This window comes from Panthera onca, chromosome A3 (assembly GCF_046562875.1).
Source record: "Panthera onca isolate mPanOnc1 chromosome A3, mPanOnc1 haplotype 2, whole genome shotgun sequence".
NCBI classification, from domain to species: Eukaryota; Metazoa; Chordata; class Mammalia; order Carnivora; family Felidae; genus Panthera; species Panthera onca.
Window position 1 is genome coordinate 94,164,138 of NC_138341.1, and position 17,471 is coordinate 94,181,608.

The 17,471-nt window shown below is 41.0% G+C and overlaps 1 protein-coding gene across 2 annotated transcripts in view; it reads right to left on the reverse strand.

Moving 5' to 3' along the window:
* Positions 1-17,471, reverse strand: part of KIZ (kizuna centrosomal protein) — a 144,855-nt gene that overhangs the window by 18,422 nt on the left and 108,962 nt on the right. For both annotated transcript variants that reach the window (XM_060610971.3, XM_060610967.3), the window contains 2 exons: positions 12,698-12,863; positions 11,492-11,557 (listed from right to left, as the gene is read on the reverse strand). In XM_060610971.3, coding sequence (XP_060466954.2) covers positions 11,492-11,557; positions 12,698-12,863 — 232 coding nt within the window. The remainder of the gene's footprint in view (positions 1-11,491; positions 11,558-12,697; positions 12,864-17,471) is intronic.

The following is a 17,471-nucleotide window of genomic DNA, read 5'->3' on the forward strand; positions in this document are numbered from 1 at the left end:
ATTGAAAATGAGCATCATATTTTGGAATGTTAAATGATATATAATTAAAAATATGTACAGATCAAGGACTCTTAACTCTGAAAATAACAAATTCTAAGGCAACATTTTTTTTTAACACTGCTGGATTGTGAACACACTGGAACCAGATTTAGTACAGAAAACACCAGAGGCAGTGGATGCAGAATGGGAAAGTATTGTTTTGTGTGATGCGTGTGTGTGTGTGTGTGTGTGTGTGTGTGTGTGCATGCATGCGTGTGTGAGCTGCCCTGGGACAGAAAGTGTTTTTTGCTATAGGTTAGTCTCATTGTCCTAGGATGGCTTCAATAGGATGGCATCATAATACTCTCTAATTAAAATCATCACGTCCGTATTACTCCAGACTTGTAAGGTTATTTTGGAAGAGGGGAGGTATTAGTAAAATCAAAGACAGAGCATCTGGATTCTAAGTAGGTAAAGAATCATTGTAAAGGAGGTGAAAATGCACAGTTTTGTTTTTACTATATAAAAACTTTCCAGCCTTTAGGATACGAGTCCAGAGCATAATGACCATATGCTATTTCTGCATTCAATTACATTTATTTGGTCAAGGAAGAGATAGCAAAGCCAGACATTTAACAACAACAACAGAACACAAAGATTTTGTTTCCTGGCATCTGGAAACTTGAAGTGGGGTTTTCTCTCAGCTGCTGTCTTAAGTGAATCATTTCACCCCAATGAGCTGGCTCTCCTGCTCCTCAGAAACCAGGAAAATGTGTACCTTTTATTTTCAGCTTGAAAAATGGCAAGCTAGTAGTTGAGAGGTAATTTCAGATTTGGGGGGATTAAATGTGTGGTCCAAATATTAGTGCTGATATTGTTACTGGTCCGAGTCTAGCAAGGGAGAAATGTAAAGTGAGTTCATGCTTAGCAGTAAGGGGCCATTTTACTACTCTGGAAAGATAAACCATTTCCACATTCTGTGTACTTTCTATTCTGGTTTCCTTCCCTTCTTCTTCTTTTTAAAAATTGGGGTGTAGTTGGCATACAACATTATGTTAGTTTCAGGTGTACCACTTAATGATCTGATAGTGTATATATTGTAAAATGATTATCACAATAAGTCCAGTTACCGTCCATCACCTTACACAGTTACACTTTGTTTTTTCTTGTGATGAGGACTTTTAAGATCTACCTTCCCTTCCTTCTTGAGGGACTTGGGCTCTGTGCTTTCAACTTTACAACAGTATTGGAGAGAGATAGCTCATCTCTCCTGTTCTTTTCAAGCAGAACCCAACCCCCTTCCCAAACACAAATCCTTGTTGGTATTTGATCCTTAAACCTCCTGTGGCCCTTCTCTGAGCAGGGTCATCGAAGCTCGCCTGGAAAACTTTTATCTTAGATGTAGCTGCCCTGAACTGAGTGATAGAGGGAGGGTTGGCAAAATCAAGCTGGGGGCTGCTGGGCACATCGCCTGCCCCATCCCCATGTGTGATTCTTCCAATGGTTTCATGGCAAAGTGAAGCTTAAAAGGTAAAAGGATTAAATGCATTCACTTGGAGGAATAAACACCAGAGACACCAAAACAGCTGGAGGCATTGGAGCAGCCAGGGGCGTGCTGCTGGCTATCAGGAAGTCTGTGTTGGGGATCAGACACTCAGAGCTGGGAGTCACTTTCCCATGGCATGTTCACATCCTTATTTTAGCCATTAGAGCTGCAACACACGACATATGAAGGGCTGGGAGTGGACTCGAAGGCAATTTGGTGAAAAAAATAATTAGGGGAGGTTGAAGGCTACAGAGCCTGTAAAGAAAGAGGGGAAGAAGGGCTCAAGTCCATAGATACTGCATACAGACTGGACAGGGTGGGACCATAAACGCAGACACTTACTGGGGCCGAGCAGGTACCATACAGAAGTAACTCTGGCGTAGTGGGAACAGTGGGCAGGGGAGCGCTGTAGCAGGGCTGGAGCCCTATCCACAGGGGACAGCTATTCTCTGGTGACAGCCAATTGCTGCCAGTTGGGAGAGTGGGCCAGACTTCTTGCCAGACTTCTGGCAAAATTAAAAAAAATGTTTTTAATGTTTACTCATTTTTGAGAGACAGAGACAGAGTGAGTGGGTGGTGGAGGGGCAAAGAGAGAGAGAGAGAGAGAGAGAGAGAGACAGAGAGAGAGAGAGAGAGAGAGAGAATCTGAAGCAGGCTCCAGGCTCTGAGCTGTCAGCACAGAGCCTCACTTGGGGCTCAAACCCATGAACCGCAAGATCGTGACCTGAGCTGAAGTCAGACGCTCAACTGACTGAGCCACCCAGGCGTCCCTGGACTTGTCTTTTTTAAAAAATAAAACACTGCACGTGTCAAACAGAGAATACCTGTAACCTCAAAACTGAAAGGCAGTGAACAATTTTTTCTTCACTGTGTAAGCACAAGAACCCTTAGAGAAAAACTTCAGCCAAGGGATACAAGTTTGATGTTAGGAAAAGCTTTTTTAGCTGAAAGTTGATTGGAACATATTATCAAGGGGGGCTGCAACAGCTGTATGGAGATTTTTAATGAGCCATCTTTGGAGGCAAGACTCTAGTTTTTGCTAGGGGTGCTCTAACAATTCAGACATCCTCTTGGAGTGGTTTAGAAGGTGAGTATATCAACTTTATAAAGCAAAAGAGCAAAAGTTACTGGCATGAGGTTTGTGGCAACTAAGGCCCAGGCATTCCTGGAAGGAAGGGAAATAAAGGATCAGGCTGTTAAAAGTTGCACTGTGTTGCCCAGCAAATTCATAGTTACTTAATGAATGAATGAAAAACAAAGAACAAAAAGTAACAAATGTAGAGGTTCGAGTTAGCTGGCTTAAACAAGGTAGGGGCAAAGTTCATATGGTTCCAAGGGATAAGACTTTAGTTTTCCCAACTGCAAGTAAACTTTAAATCTGCAAATTGGAGGCCTGGGTGGCCCCTTAAGTCTTCACTTTCCAGCCTGTGACTTAGAACTCCAGAAAAATGTTTCTTCCCATTGGTAATGTCAGACTCTCAGGAAATTATTGAGTAGTGCAAACAGTTTGATAAATGTTTCTAAAGAATAGATTTGAATGTTCTGGCGTACACAGAAACAAATACACATGTGTCCTCAAGCTTTCCTTTCTGGGTCTCTCAGTCACGCATCCACTGTATACTCAAATCTGTGTCAAGATTTAGTTTAAAAAGTAGAAAATAGTGGAGGTTTAAAACATAAAACATGGCAAGAGGTCCCAGGGGGTTAAAATCTATCCTTGGTGATTAATTCCAGAGCAGTGACACAAGATAAATATATTTTTTCCTACTTTGTTACATATGCTGGCCAAACCCAATCATGTCTTCCTGCAAAGTGGTGAGGGATCACTGAGACTGTGTTTTTCTTTTGACATGCATTTTGTGTCTAGAAAATGGAACAGCAAGGGAAAGAAAGAGAAAACATGCTGAATAAAGGGAGGTAGGAGATGATGTTGGTGAGAAAAGGAGAAAGAAAAAGCTTCAACTTCTTATGGGTCGTTCTCTTTTATATGCAAATGTACACCTGCTAAAATACTTCTAAATCTACAAATAAAAAGAAAATATCTGATGAACAAGTGCTTTTAACAACCCGTTACAAGAGCCAGATAAATGTGGGGTTCACCAGCCTCGAAGGGGTGTCTCCGAGGCAGAGAGTCCGCCCAGGGCTTTCGCAGAAATCCCCCATGAAGAAAGGGAAGAGCTGGGCCCGGAAAAGGAATAACAAAGAGGGATGCAAACAATACTATCACTCCGGCTAGAAAAAACGACCTTGAACTGACAAGAACTGGGCATCTTCGAGTACAGAAGGATAATTACTATTCCCATCTGAAGTGTGCAGTAATTTTAAAATGAAATTTGAAAAGTACTTTCCATCTGCTGAGTTTCCCACTGCTATTACTCACATATTCCTACACCCATGCAATTTTCCCCCCGCCCTGTGCTAGATATGTGGCTGATGCAGCAAACCCAGTCATCTTTGCAAAAGAAAATAAAAATTGGGGGATGCATTTCTAAAATTAATTCTGAAGATAAAGATTATCGCTTAAAATTCAGAATTATTCGTCTAAGTGTAATCTGCTCAAATGAATATGAGAGACTATGAGGATATGGGTGCTTCCATGATCTGAAAATACAGAATACTCATTATATTTAGGATTTTTAAAGTTAAAGGCCGTAAGTCTATGTGAAGGTGAGACATACAAGGTTGGATCCATAACTACAATCGCTTTTCATGTCTAGATTTTCTGCCATTAACCTTACTCCATCAGTTGTCCTGGGCTGGTAAACCATTGCCAGGGAGAAGGCTGATGCATACAGAAGAGAAGAAACGCTGGATTCAGCTGACTTGCCTGGAGCTGCTTCAGAAAATAAGTATTTACATCACATTCTTAAATTCTATGGAGCAATTCAACAATTACACCTGAAAATAAATGGCAGGCTTGAAACTGCCCATTAATCAATGTTCCAAAACCGAACTGAAACACTTCTGCTGGTATTACTTCCCATGTAAACTGACAGCTCTAGTGCCTGCCACTTAACACTGCTCAGTCCTGGGAGGTGAGTTTTCAACTCTGAAAGTCATAGAAGCTTTAACTTTTCAAAGACGGCACAATCTGATGAGGAAGCTGTATTTTATTGGCACTATTTGTTTTTCAAAACAGTATTTTTAGTGGCTTTGCAGGCAATGATTTATATGAGAAGAATCAGAAATAAAGACAGTACTATTATTATTTCATCATTTATAGTAGGACCAAGAATAATTGCTGTATAAAGATGATCTGGATGCTAGAAACATAAAATACACAGAAAACCCCTCCTCATCCAGTGTAGTGAGTTGAAAAGTATCTCTCCCCAAATTTATGTCCACCCAGAACCTCACAATGTGGTCTTCATTGGAAACAGGTTCTTTGCAGATGTAATTAGCAATGGACCTTATGATGAAATCATCCTGGATTTATGTTGGCCTTAAATCCAATGACTGGGGTCTTGGTAGGAAGAGGAACAAACAGAGACAGAGAGAAGTCAGTATGAACATGGGGCAGAGACTGGACTGATACTGCCACATGTCAGGAGCCATCAGCAGCTGGAGCAGCCATGGAAGATTCTCCCCTGAAGCCTTCAGAAGAGCACAGCCCCCCTGACACTTTGATTTTAGACTTCCAGCATCCAGAACTGTGAGATAATACAGTTCTGTTGGCTTAGGTTTGTGGTACATTGTTATAGCACTCCTGGGAAAATAATACACTCCCTGTTCCCCAGTTTTATTGAAATATCTAAAGCCCAATCTCTCTTCTTTCTCTTTCTTCACTTGAGTCTCTTGTGTAAAATGGCAGTGTTTCACCACCTGACTTGCAAGGGCTCTCTCAGCTCCTCAAACTTGGGAGACCACCTGGGTCTATGTAAGACTGATGCCTGGGTCCCACCCCCTCAGAGGTTCTGATGTCACCGATCAAGGGTGTAGCTGGGGCACGGATGTGTAAAAACCCTGCATGGGATTCTACTGCACAACCACTGAGAAGAATTTCTCTAGGCTCCTATGAGTTGATTACCTTGAAGGCAGGAGCATCCAATCAAGAGCACTCTACAGAAAGATATCTTTCATTCTTTACTGACCACTTTAAATCAACACCACCACCCTCAATGTCACGAGTGAGGAATATTTTGCTCTAGCAAGCAATAGGCAGTAGGCCCCATGGGTGAAGCCCCAGCAACCTGACCCCTACCATATAGGAGGGCCATGGGGACTGCACTGGACAGCCCAGCAGCACATAGCAGGTTCCCTCGGTTTTGCACGAGTTGGGCGCTCCCTGTCTCAGGTACAGCAGGTAACATGTCTTCACATGACTTTTGTGCATTTCTGGGACAGGACAATGAGACACACTCGTAGAAAAGTCTGAGCAGTGGAGGTTGTACTCTGGCCGCCAGCAGTTGTCACTGCAGTCTTGTCTTCCAGGAAAACTCTAGTCACCAGCGACCACCTGGCTCTTGTGTGTTTCCAGACCTTTCCCGGTGTGATGAGAAACTCAAGTAATCGTGTTTTGGGAAGCAGCGCCCAGAACCCCAAGTGGCAACCTTCAAATCTATGCTGACCTCCCACAAAGCTTTTAAATGGACGTACCTCAGTATGACCTTGAATATTTCAGCTTGCCAAAGAATATCAGTGAGAAATGGCACAGTCAGGCAACCACTTTCAACACAGCTTGACCAAGAGAATTGGTGTCAAAAGAATGAGAGGCTGAATGGACATTCTTAGAGGCTTAATCCTCTTGAGATAAAAGCTGAGAGGCCTTTTCACATGGAGCTTAAGGAGATGAGTTTTGCCAGGATGGGCACGTGGGGTGGGAAAAGAACTGGTGGAGTGAATGACTGAAAGAGATAGTATTCTGGCCTGAATCAACAAGCATTAAAGAAACTCCTTAATACTCTCATTTTTATTCATTCATTTGACGAAATAAGCACCCACTGTGTGCCAGATACTGTGTTAATGGATGGGTTTTTATGAAATTTAGCATAAGCATGCATTACTTGCTGAAAAACTCATTTACCCTGCAAAGGTAAATTTAGTGCAAATACAAGGAAAATTCCCAATGTGGGAAATTTTACTCGGGGGTACAAGCTGTTCAGAGGGAGACTTTCTCTCATAAGGTAGGTAAGTATCACTTTAATCCTGGCTTAAGTGTTTCAGGGAAACACTGAGCTGAATATCCAACTACTGGCACATAGTCTCAGGCCTAAGTGCACTCAGGCTCGCCCCTCTTTATCAAGGGCAGACCTCTGGTACAAGCTATGCCCGGAAAGCCTCACAAGCTGCCCACCTCTCTAGGTCTAACATAAGGGAAAGGAAACACACGGCTTTGTTCATCAGTGCTCTCAAAGCATCCTTTGCACAGCTCCTCTTTCGCTGGGATACACACTGACATTTCACTGACCCAGACATCCTGATGCAGTCGACTCCAACATAAAAAGAAATTGGAAGAGTGGTGGGATGGAAGGAGTTCAAGGCTTAAATCTTAAAGTTTGTGTTCAAGATCTAACACTCTAGCAACATGGCCTTGAGCTGGAATCTTAACCTTTCTAAATTTCTGTTGGACCATCTGTAGAACAAGGCACTGATGTTTACCTCACAGGGCTGTTATGAAGATTGGGGGTGACGGAGGCTTAGTGAGGGCAGGGTCGCATGCAGTCTTTTGCTGTCCTGGTATTTCCAGGATGCAGCCCAAGTAAAGATGCAGCATGCATGCAAATGAGAGACTACTTGGTGTACACAAAAACCACATATTCACTGATATTCAAATTCATCTTTGATTTCTACCTGGATTCTTTAGTGTGAACAGCCAGACTAATAGAAGGAGCAGACTGCATTAACAACGGCAGATCATACAGGCTATGGATGTGGGTGTGGGTGTGTATGGAAGGATTTCTGTGTAAATTTAAGCACAGATTATGGGAGCCAGAGTTATGAAACTCACACTCTCCCAAATGATGATTAACAAAGCAGATGCCTTCAGAGTGACAGCAAATTCTTTAAAGATGAGCCCCCTTGCCAAGAAAACCTGTGTTTGAGAGTGATAAACAAATAAGAAAAGGAAAAGAGGAAATGAGAATGGTGGTACACTTGATTCCTTCAATATGGACTGAGGATCACAGACTTCTAGCATTAGAAGGAATGTCAGCATTCCCAGAAACAGGAGTCCTTCCACAGAGCCCCTCTAGACAGTGGGTTCCTGCCATGGTTCAACCACCTGGCAGCTGGAGGACACACTTGCTTTTGCTGAAATGAAGAGTGAGGAAGTTCTTCCATGACTGAGCTGTGAATTCCTTCCTGCAACACTCACATAAGGGCCCCCTGGGCTACATTCTGTAATTATGCTTGATAAATGTTTGGTATGTGGCAGCCCCACAAATATTTAAAGATAGCTTTTGTGCCCTTTTCAAGTTAAACTTTCCCAGGACCCTTGTCATTCTGAAAACAGTTCTATTTCAGAGCTTCCCACCCATTCTGCCCAGCTTCCTGGTGCCTGCCCTGAATTTTGCCTCAGCCTCTCTCTTTACTACATCTCTCCTGAGATGGCTGTAAAACAAATAGTGTCACACAGAGGACCCACGCTGAAGAGGAGCACTTTGGACTGTCATAAGTTACTACTGTAACCTGCTGGTTGTCCATTCGGGGAGCATTTTAACATATAACTAACATATAACTTTCAATCATAACATCATCTAGGTTTACTTACACTAAAGCAGCCCAGGGTCTTATTAGAAGCTAGCTTATCCATGAGGGATGTTCCCACAAAAAGGAACCACAGGAAAACACTGAAGATAAATTTAGACTGCTGAGAAAACCAGTGTCCTCACTAGACTTAAGGTTTTAACAAACGTTTCACATATATGTGTGTATATTTGTATTTCCCAAAATGTGTCTCACAGAACATTAATTCTGTAGGCCATTTATAGGAAGGATTCCATTTTCAGATAGGAGATTATTTGAAACTCTAAATTCACACTTTTAAATGGTTCATTTACAGGGCGCCTGGGTGGCTCAGTCTGTTGAGTGTCTGATTCTTGACTTTGGCTCAGGTCATGATCCCAGGATTGTGGGATCGAGCCCAGACCTGGGCTCTGTGCTGAGCATGGAACCTACTTGGGATTCTCTCTTTCTTTCTGCCCCTCTCCCTGCTCACACGTGCTCACTCTCTAAAATTAAAATAAATAAATTGTTCATTCACTGAAAGTTCTAAAAGTCTTTAGCAAGCTCCAGAGCACTGTGCTGGCTGTAGAGAGAAAGAGGGGTCAAATAGGGTTTGGTCACAAAACACGTATTCCTTGACATATCTTCTGGGTGGAGCACTGCACAGAGCAGATTTGGGGAAATGCTGCATCAGCTCATCAATACCTGTGAGAGCACACCAAGGGAAGACTTCTCTGGTGATGAAGGACCCTGCAATGTCCTCAACCGTGGGCACCTCAGGCTTATGGTGCATAAGCCCTCACAGAGACATCCGGCCTCCACCAGGGAAAACTCCAGGAACTACTTCATTAACTTCTTCATGGGACTAAGTAGAAGTTCCTAAAATATCATGGAACTCTCCTTAAGATTCTTTTTTGATAAAGTAAACATCCTTCTGGATTCAAACCATCCACTGAGTTTTCAAGTGGAAATTTCCTGCAGAAACTAATTTAGCAGTACTATGCAAAGTACTGTCTATGAGAAATTATGGCAGCAAAAGGCTTGGGTGGGTCTTGGTCCCAAGTGGTTACTACAGTTCAGGAGGTAGCATTCATGTATTGAGTGTGTAGTACATGCTTGGTGCTTTCACACACATGACCTCATTTCAACTTTAGGACAACTTTTCCAGGTAGTATGTCTTTCCCAATACAGAGGCTCAGAGGGGTGGAGAAATAGAGCAGGGAGTAAAGAGCTGACATAGACAGCTGATGCCAAAGCCCAGGCTCAGCTGCCACATCTCTCCCAGAGGACAGCCCCTGGAATATTCTTTTCCTTTGGAATACTCTAGAAGGAATGCAGCTCATACAACAGGAAAGCCTCAACAAAATTATTATGAAGGGGGTGGCGGACTGTATCTTAAGCCAAACAGGACACCTGCCCTACTCTACCAAAGCCCAAATCTCCAAATAATTATGCCAAAAGTCACAAAGACCTAATAAAGAGAGGATGGTCAAGAACTTGGAGACTGAACTAATACAATGTTATATGACAATTATATCTGGAAAAAAATGAAAAAAAAAAAAAGAACTGAAGATCAAAGTAACTTCAGTGACACATGGTACAATATAGTATTAAGCAGAGCCAAGGTGCCTGAGGCCCTCAGACATCAACTTCATGGGAAGTCTGGTGGGTCTCCACAGAGGAGAGTGTGGTAGCTAGGACAGAAGGCAATGCTCAAACAAAGTCACTGGCTTTGCAAGTTTTTTTTTTTTCTTTCACATTTCCCAAGTTAGTTTATGACTACTACTTTGGCATAGAACCAGGCGCAAGGCATTTTTTTTTAACTGCCAACTATCAATGGGTCAATGGCATGATGATGGAATTGCAATTTCTTTAAAGATCCTAATGGCAAATAATCCTTGTTACCTCTAGGCTTGTCACACCCCTTTCTTCAGGAAGAGGAGAAAATCTTGAAAGCCCAGTATTTAACTATCTCTTCTATTCTAAAGAAAGTCTATGAGAAAATACCTTCTGCATTAATTTGGGGAAGAGTCATCTATATGCAAGGGATGATTCCAAAGAATACTGGAGAAGTAAGAATGGGTGAGTGGATCATTTCCTGGTTTCCACCCAATAAGCCTTTGTCATTTCATCTGAAATAACTTCAGGGGTCATTAGATACTTGTGCATTCAAAGGTAAATTGCAAAGGAAAAGCATCTAAATGACTTCTTGGTTATTTGCAGTTTGGAATCATCCATACTTCTATTAATAAGAAGAGACTCTACCAGAGTTCTCTCAAAACGAAGAATAAGAAAGCAATAAATATCTCGCTGGGAAAAGGTTTAAAAGAAAAGAAAACCTCTGCATTTTGGAGTGAAATATTATCTGATGCAGAATATATACAATAATTGCTCTACTATAAACTCCCTTTTCAAAACCAGAGTTCATCACAGAAACATGGGCGTAAAAAATTAATCATGAGGCCATGAATTGTATTGCCATAAAGGAAAGCCATTCTTTTCTGCTTATAAACAACAAAACTACCACATATGCAGATGCATGCCTCAGTACCTCCGTGCAATGGTGTATTTACTTGTATAAATATTTAAAGTCAGACCTTTGAATTTCTAATGAAGTAGGACACCACTTTACAAAATAAGGTACTAGTAAATTTAGATGTATGACAAATAGAACTCTGTTCAGAATACTAATTGCTGCTGTTGATATTCTAAAACTAAAAAAAGTAATGATATTCAGATTCCATATAAACAAGCCTAATACATGTGCAGAAATCTTAATAGGTCTTGATGAAGCCTTACTGCTAAAATTGTTAAATTATCAGACAGGCTAACCACCTCCTATTTTTGGTTAGTTTTAAGTTATCAGAGGTACAAGACAAGCTTCCCAGATGGCATTTCCCCCTCCCTGCTCTTATTTTAATAATACACATTCAATTATCACAGGAAAGAAAAGAGTAACATCAGAAACATCTGTAGTTTGCCATATAATGACTGGGTGTTCCCCATGGAGACTGACCTTGTCACCCAGACGCAGGTGCTGAAAGGCTGTGTGATGGGGGTGCTCACATGTGTAAATGTAAGACACGATTATGAAGAATTCAATAGACACGGTTATTTTCCACCTTAGTTTATGTTAACGTAAACTCACACATCCTGCTCTTACAATTTAATCTCCTGCTCGAGCATGTAGCAGTTGAATATCCTTGCTCTTAGCGGAGTCCACAAACCACTAACCTAGAAGGTTCTGATTACATAATAAGGTTGAATCCTGTGTTTGAAACTCACAGGCGACCGTAACTTTACCTGTGATGGGGATCTTTGCTGCCACGCTTTCTTCCCTGGTCTCGTCTCCACAGCCACTGGAAACTTCTAAAAACAAAACACATGATGATAAAAGTGTATTTCAAGGATATATTTATGGAGTAGACCTTTGTCCTTTTATTTTAACTGCCATTCCTTTTATTTTCATTGCCTCTCCATGTCTGTTTTTTGATTAGTTTATTTATTTTTTTGTCTGAAATAGTACTGTTTCTAAAAGGAAACTGATTCTAAACCAAAAGTTCTCTCTATGCTGTCTTCAAGCAAAATAATTTAGTGTGGCATCTATCAAATTCAAATGGGGCTTAAAACAAGTAAGCTTCGGGGCGCCTGGGTGGCGCAGTCGGTTAGGCGTCCGACTTCAGCCAGGTCACGATCTGGCGGTCCATGAGTTCGAGCCCCGCGTCAGGCTCTGGGCTGATGGCTCGGAGCCTGGAGCCTGTTTCCGATTCTGTGTCTCCCTCTCTCTCTGCCCCTCCCCCGTTCATGCTCTGTCTCTCTCTGTCCCAAAAATAAATAAAAAACGTTGAAAAAAAAATTAAAAAAAAAAACAAAACAAAACAAGTAAGCTTCAAATCCTGCACATGTATATCAACTGCTGAGTATGTCCTGAGCAACTCACAGCTCTCTTGGAAATACCATCACAGCAGTTTACTGGCATGAATTGACAGTAACACTAAAATTATCACAATTTCTGGACACTAAACATTGGCTATTAAATTTGGCAGGCATAAACTCAGATTCTTGGTCATCTGTTTAGACTTTTATGAGGTTCCATTACAATTAAAAAGAATGTTTACAAATTATGAGTAAATTTTACTAAGTGATATCAAAAACTTCACAGTATTGTATGGAATCATTTTAATGGAATCATCTTCATCTTTGTGACACAATCAAAATGATCTACTGTCAAGAGGTTAGTTTTGCTAAGATTTCATTACTTATGAAAACTTATTTTGTTGGAAATTCAGCAGAACTGCAGACCTACGATTAGGTTTTCCATTCCTGTTAGACTAAAGGAAAACAAATACATTTACTAAAAGGTGGCTTAAAACAAGTAAGATATTATGCATATTAAAATCAGAGGTATTCTCTGGTCAGCTTAATTTTATACGTATACCTTGAGAAAGAGGGTGTTATGGTGACTTTGAACGCATTTCTTCTGTGGACAGAATTTGTAACAATACTTACCTTGTTCCCTTGTACGAACACTGTTGAGCCACAGAGTGGGCTTTGCTTCCTTTATTCCACTATTGTCATTCAGAATAGATGGCAGACTGCAAGATGATTCATTACTGTGAATAGCTGACCTATCATCACACTCTTCTGTAAGGGCTTTTTTCAATAATGCCGTTGCCTACAGTGTTTAAAAGAAAGCAGAAAGAAATAAAAACAAACTCTAGTCACATTACCCTTGGTCTCAAAAACCCAGCCTTCAAATGTAATTTCAGGTTAAGCTTTACTTGGGATTTAATTTGCTTCCTGACATTTAACTGAAATTTAAATGTCTTCAAGATAAGACAACATCTGATTATTTTCCAGCATAATTTCTTTACAACAACTTGCACTTGCAGTGACACCTTTTTTGAGGACTTACAGAATGCATAAGTGTTGACTCGTGAAGTATGTATATGAGATGTGAGCATCTCTGTTAATCTGGGCTTGTTTATCCAAGATTTACTCTTTCATTGCATGAATCTGTTTTTTGGGCATGTAAGACAGTTGGGTTTGGAAAGTAAAAGAGATCTGGAAAAATGTGACCTTAAGATATCCCCATCCTTCTATTTTTATTTATTTATTTATTTATTTATTTATTTATTTATTTATTTATTTATTTTGAGAAAGAGAGTGAGCATGAGTGGGGGAGGGGCAGAGAGAGGGAGAGAGAGAGAGAATCTCAAGCAGGTTCCACACTGCTTGAGCTCAATCTAATGAACCATGAGATCATGACCTGAGCCAAAATCAGGAGTCAGACACTCAACCAACTGAGCCACCCAGGTGCCCCAATATCCTCATCCTTCTAGAAATGACCCCTGAACTTCCCCCAAACGGGAAGATTACAGAAAAACTTTGTGGCTAAGGAGGATATACTAAAGCAAAAAGAGAACTAATCTTATTCTAAATCATAGTCTTCAATCAAGGATAAAGACACTCTGCACTTTGCCCCTCAGTCTGCTGGGGAGCTTGGGAAACTTGCCCACCACACTGCCTACCTGTTTTCAAAGGGCCCTGAAATGTCTTACCTGTATCAGCTCATGCCTCACGGGCAGGCAGGTGGCACAGATTTCATCATGGCCAACTTGAGCAGTGGAGAACAAGTGGCAATTAACAGGACAGGTTAATACTCACGTCTATTCGTCAGGTCAGCACTCTCCTCCCAAGAAATAAAAATATACTGCTAACAAGAGGTAACCAATGATGACATCACCTCCTTCCAGAGAATATGTTTTTACCTCTCTTCCTACTTAGAACTGATGATTTGCCCAGTCTTTTGGCAGAGGAAAACGAGGTGGTGGTGCTGACCTATCACTGGTATCAGACAACAGGAGTAAACACAGGGTGGTGTTGAACCCAACCTGTGGGAAATGAACACAAGACTCTAGAAGAGTGGAACTGCACAAAGCCTCACAGGTTATCTTTAGTCTAAGTGAAAAGTGGTAAAACCATAATTATCTAGTAAACAAGAGGGAAGATAATAATCTTTCCTTGTGATTAATATGAAAGAAAGTGAAGATGCCCTGACAAAGGGAATTACTGAGGCAGAACATGGAAGATCCAGCCCTGTGAGTTTGGCTTGGAACATACTTTGAGGTCACTGCTGTCAGCCTTGACATTCGTGCAAGGTTCTTGCCTTCTGCCTTTCCTAGGACCAGCTGGCCTCCTGGACTCATGCCCATTATAGAGGATTTCCATGATTGTAGAGGATTTAAGGAGTTCTGGCCTAACTTCGCATCAAGTTAGACTTATAGCAAGGATCTGTCTGTAGTCCACTTCTAGTAACCAGGTGCTTTTCCTCTATTTATTTAAATTAGTCCTTGATTTTACTCTTACTCCAGTTATGGTAACTCTGTACTGGGATGATCTGCACAGTATCTGTGCTTCTGCAGACTAGAGTTCAGGTGTAGAGTCCTGTTTCCAAAGCTCAAGCGAGAGCTGGTTCCCATCACTGGCTGCCATAGTGCCCTAATTCCAGTTGCCTACATGGACCACTGTGCTGCACCTGCTTCCAGAATCTGTCCAGGAAGAAAGGTATAAAGAGTAGGACCACCTCTTTGAACTGCCATCTCTCTGTCATTATGGTCTCTGGACCATTCCAGCATGTCTCAGTTCTAGATCTCCACCCATCCTGATCTAGTCTCTTCCCCCAGAGAGTTAAGCTCCAATTCTGTGTCCCCAGTAATGCTGGCTATGTGAAAAGCATTTTAGAATGTGAACAAAATGAATTCGCCCCAATTCTGTAGTGAAAGCTGTACATTTCTTTTTCTGATAGTTAAAATAATCCAAACATTCTGAAAGAGCCTCAAATATGCATTTCTTCCCCATCTTACCTTATGCAATAGCTGTAACTAATAATTTCTTGGCATGACTTCATAATAGCCTCTGTCTTAACACATATCTTAAGAATAGAATTGTTCAAGGGCTATTGAAGCTTCTTGTGCTTTGTGCTGTAGAATTTGCAGACACCAGAAACTGGGGTTGCCAGTGATTCAAACTACTTCTCACTAGCTCCTCAGAGATGACACATAATTTATCTCACTGGTTTATGCATCCCTTTTCATAGAAGGGATCCCTTCCATGAAGCAAATGGGATCCCTTTTGCTTTAGCTGGGTTCCAACTGGGTCTCAAAAAGAACACAGAATAAAATGCTATACTAATGCAGTAAATTTCTTTCTAATAAGTCCTTATATGCTTGATAACCATACAGCACTACCACTAGTTCTATACCAAGCACCCCTCGTCTTTCACTCCAGAGAGGTAAGTAGAGTGATAGGAATACTGCAGGTTTTTATTTATTTTGTACATTTCATGCCATTTATCTTTACTCAATACTCCTGTCTCTGGAATTTCTCTTACTTTTTTTCATAGAGACATTTACTAAAAGGACTCATCTTCTAAGATAAGTCTATAGATAATTTCTCTTTTTTTCTAAGTTTATTTATTTACTTTGAGAGAGAGAAAACAAAGTACATGAGTGGGGGGGGGAGAGAGAGAGAGAGAGAGAGAGAGAGAGAGAGAGAGAGAGAATCCCAAGGAAACTCCATGCTGTCAGTGCAGAGCCTGACTCGGCTCAATCTCATGAACTGTGACATCATGAGCTGAGCTGAAATCAAGAGTCAGATGCTCAACCAACTGAGCCACCAGGCACCTCTATGTCTTAACAATGAATTTTTTATATCTGTAAAGATTTTTGGTAGAGGGTCAAATTATAACATAAGAATGGCTAGGTTGGCTTTACTGGATCATGGAGCCAAGAGAGAGCAGATGTGCCCACTGGGTCATCTGCAGAGGAATCCACAATATAAGGCCCTAAAAGCAGGGAATAATGATAAGCAGGACAGAAAGAAATGTCAGCCTCAGACAAGGAACAGTGAGAAAGTTTAAAGTCAAAAAAAACTTCTGCAGAGTCAGAAGAAACATCTGTAATACATTCTCAAGACGTACTGTTTGCAGACCTTTCAGAAGGGCATATTTCTAAGGAAGCCCCCAGTTTGAAGCAGTTTGCAGTCTGAGGCCACAACACTAACCAGTACCTGCAAAGGAACAAAAGCCCAGAGAAGAGAGAACAAGCTACTTTACACAGCTCATGCTGGGACTGAATGGGCTCTGCAAATTGGAGCTCTCTATGTGAAAAATGTCACCAGACAACAACTTTACTAGCGGCCTCCTGATGGTGCTTATGAATGGACTATGCTTGGGTTTCAACTTACCCGTTAGCGAATAAAGGCTCTCTTTGATTTCATACATTTGGAGCCTAGGAGGGAGATGGAGACTGTCTCACTTCTCTCAGTTGTCTGATGCCTAAGTCAATACCAACAAACTAGTCCCCTCACTTTTCTGGCTTCCCAGGAGCCAGGAGAAAGACACACACTGTTTGCAGGATGACTGATGGTGGTAGCTCCACATTTCAGATCTTATGAAAGATAAATCGTCCCATGAATTATATTCAGCAGGATACCTAGTTACTGGTTCAACTCTACTAGAATTTTTCTCAAAGTCCGGTTTAAATATGGATCCTGCTAGGTCTAAAATCCCGAGTCGTCTCTTAATTTATATCCAGAAACTTATCAATTATGATATTCACATGCATAGATAAATGAAGATATTACTGGAAAAGACATTATGTCCAAAACACCATTAAAAGAAATGAAAGGAGAAAATCAAACTGCTCCAAATATTGTAACAAATTGTACCAATTTATATTAAAAAAGTTCCTACAAGTCAGTAAGAAAAAATATTTCTAACCTAATAGAAAAATGAGCAAAGAACACGGACCTGCAAATTATAAAAGAAGAAATACAAATGGCTAACAAATAGGTAGGGGAAAATTTGACCTCAACTATAATGTAAAGGTCAAATGAACAAAAAAAATTGGATGTCATTTGCACTTCTCAATGCTGGTGCTAAAAAAAAAAAAAAAAGTCTGTAGTATCCAGTTTCATAAAAAGTTCACAGAAATGATATTTTCATTCATTCCTCATAACTGATGACCCTTCCAGAGTGAGATGTACCAGTGCATAGCTATAGCCTGAGAGATGCACACACCCTCTGACTTGACAGTTCCACAGCTAGAAATTAATCCTAAGGAAATAGCATAAACAGTTGTAAAATCTGAATTACTCAGATGTTCTTTGAAACTTTTTTTTACTAGAGTAACAATTAAAAACAAATGTTAGGGGCGCCTGGGTGGCTCAGTTGGTTGAGCATCTGATTCTTGATTTCGGCTCAGGTCATGATTCCAGGGTC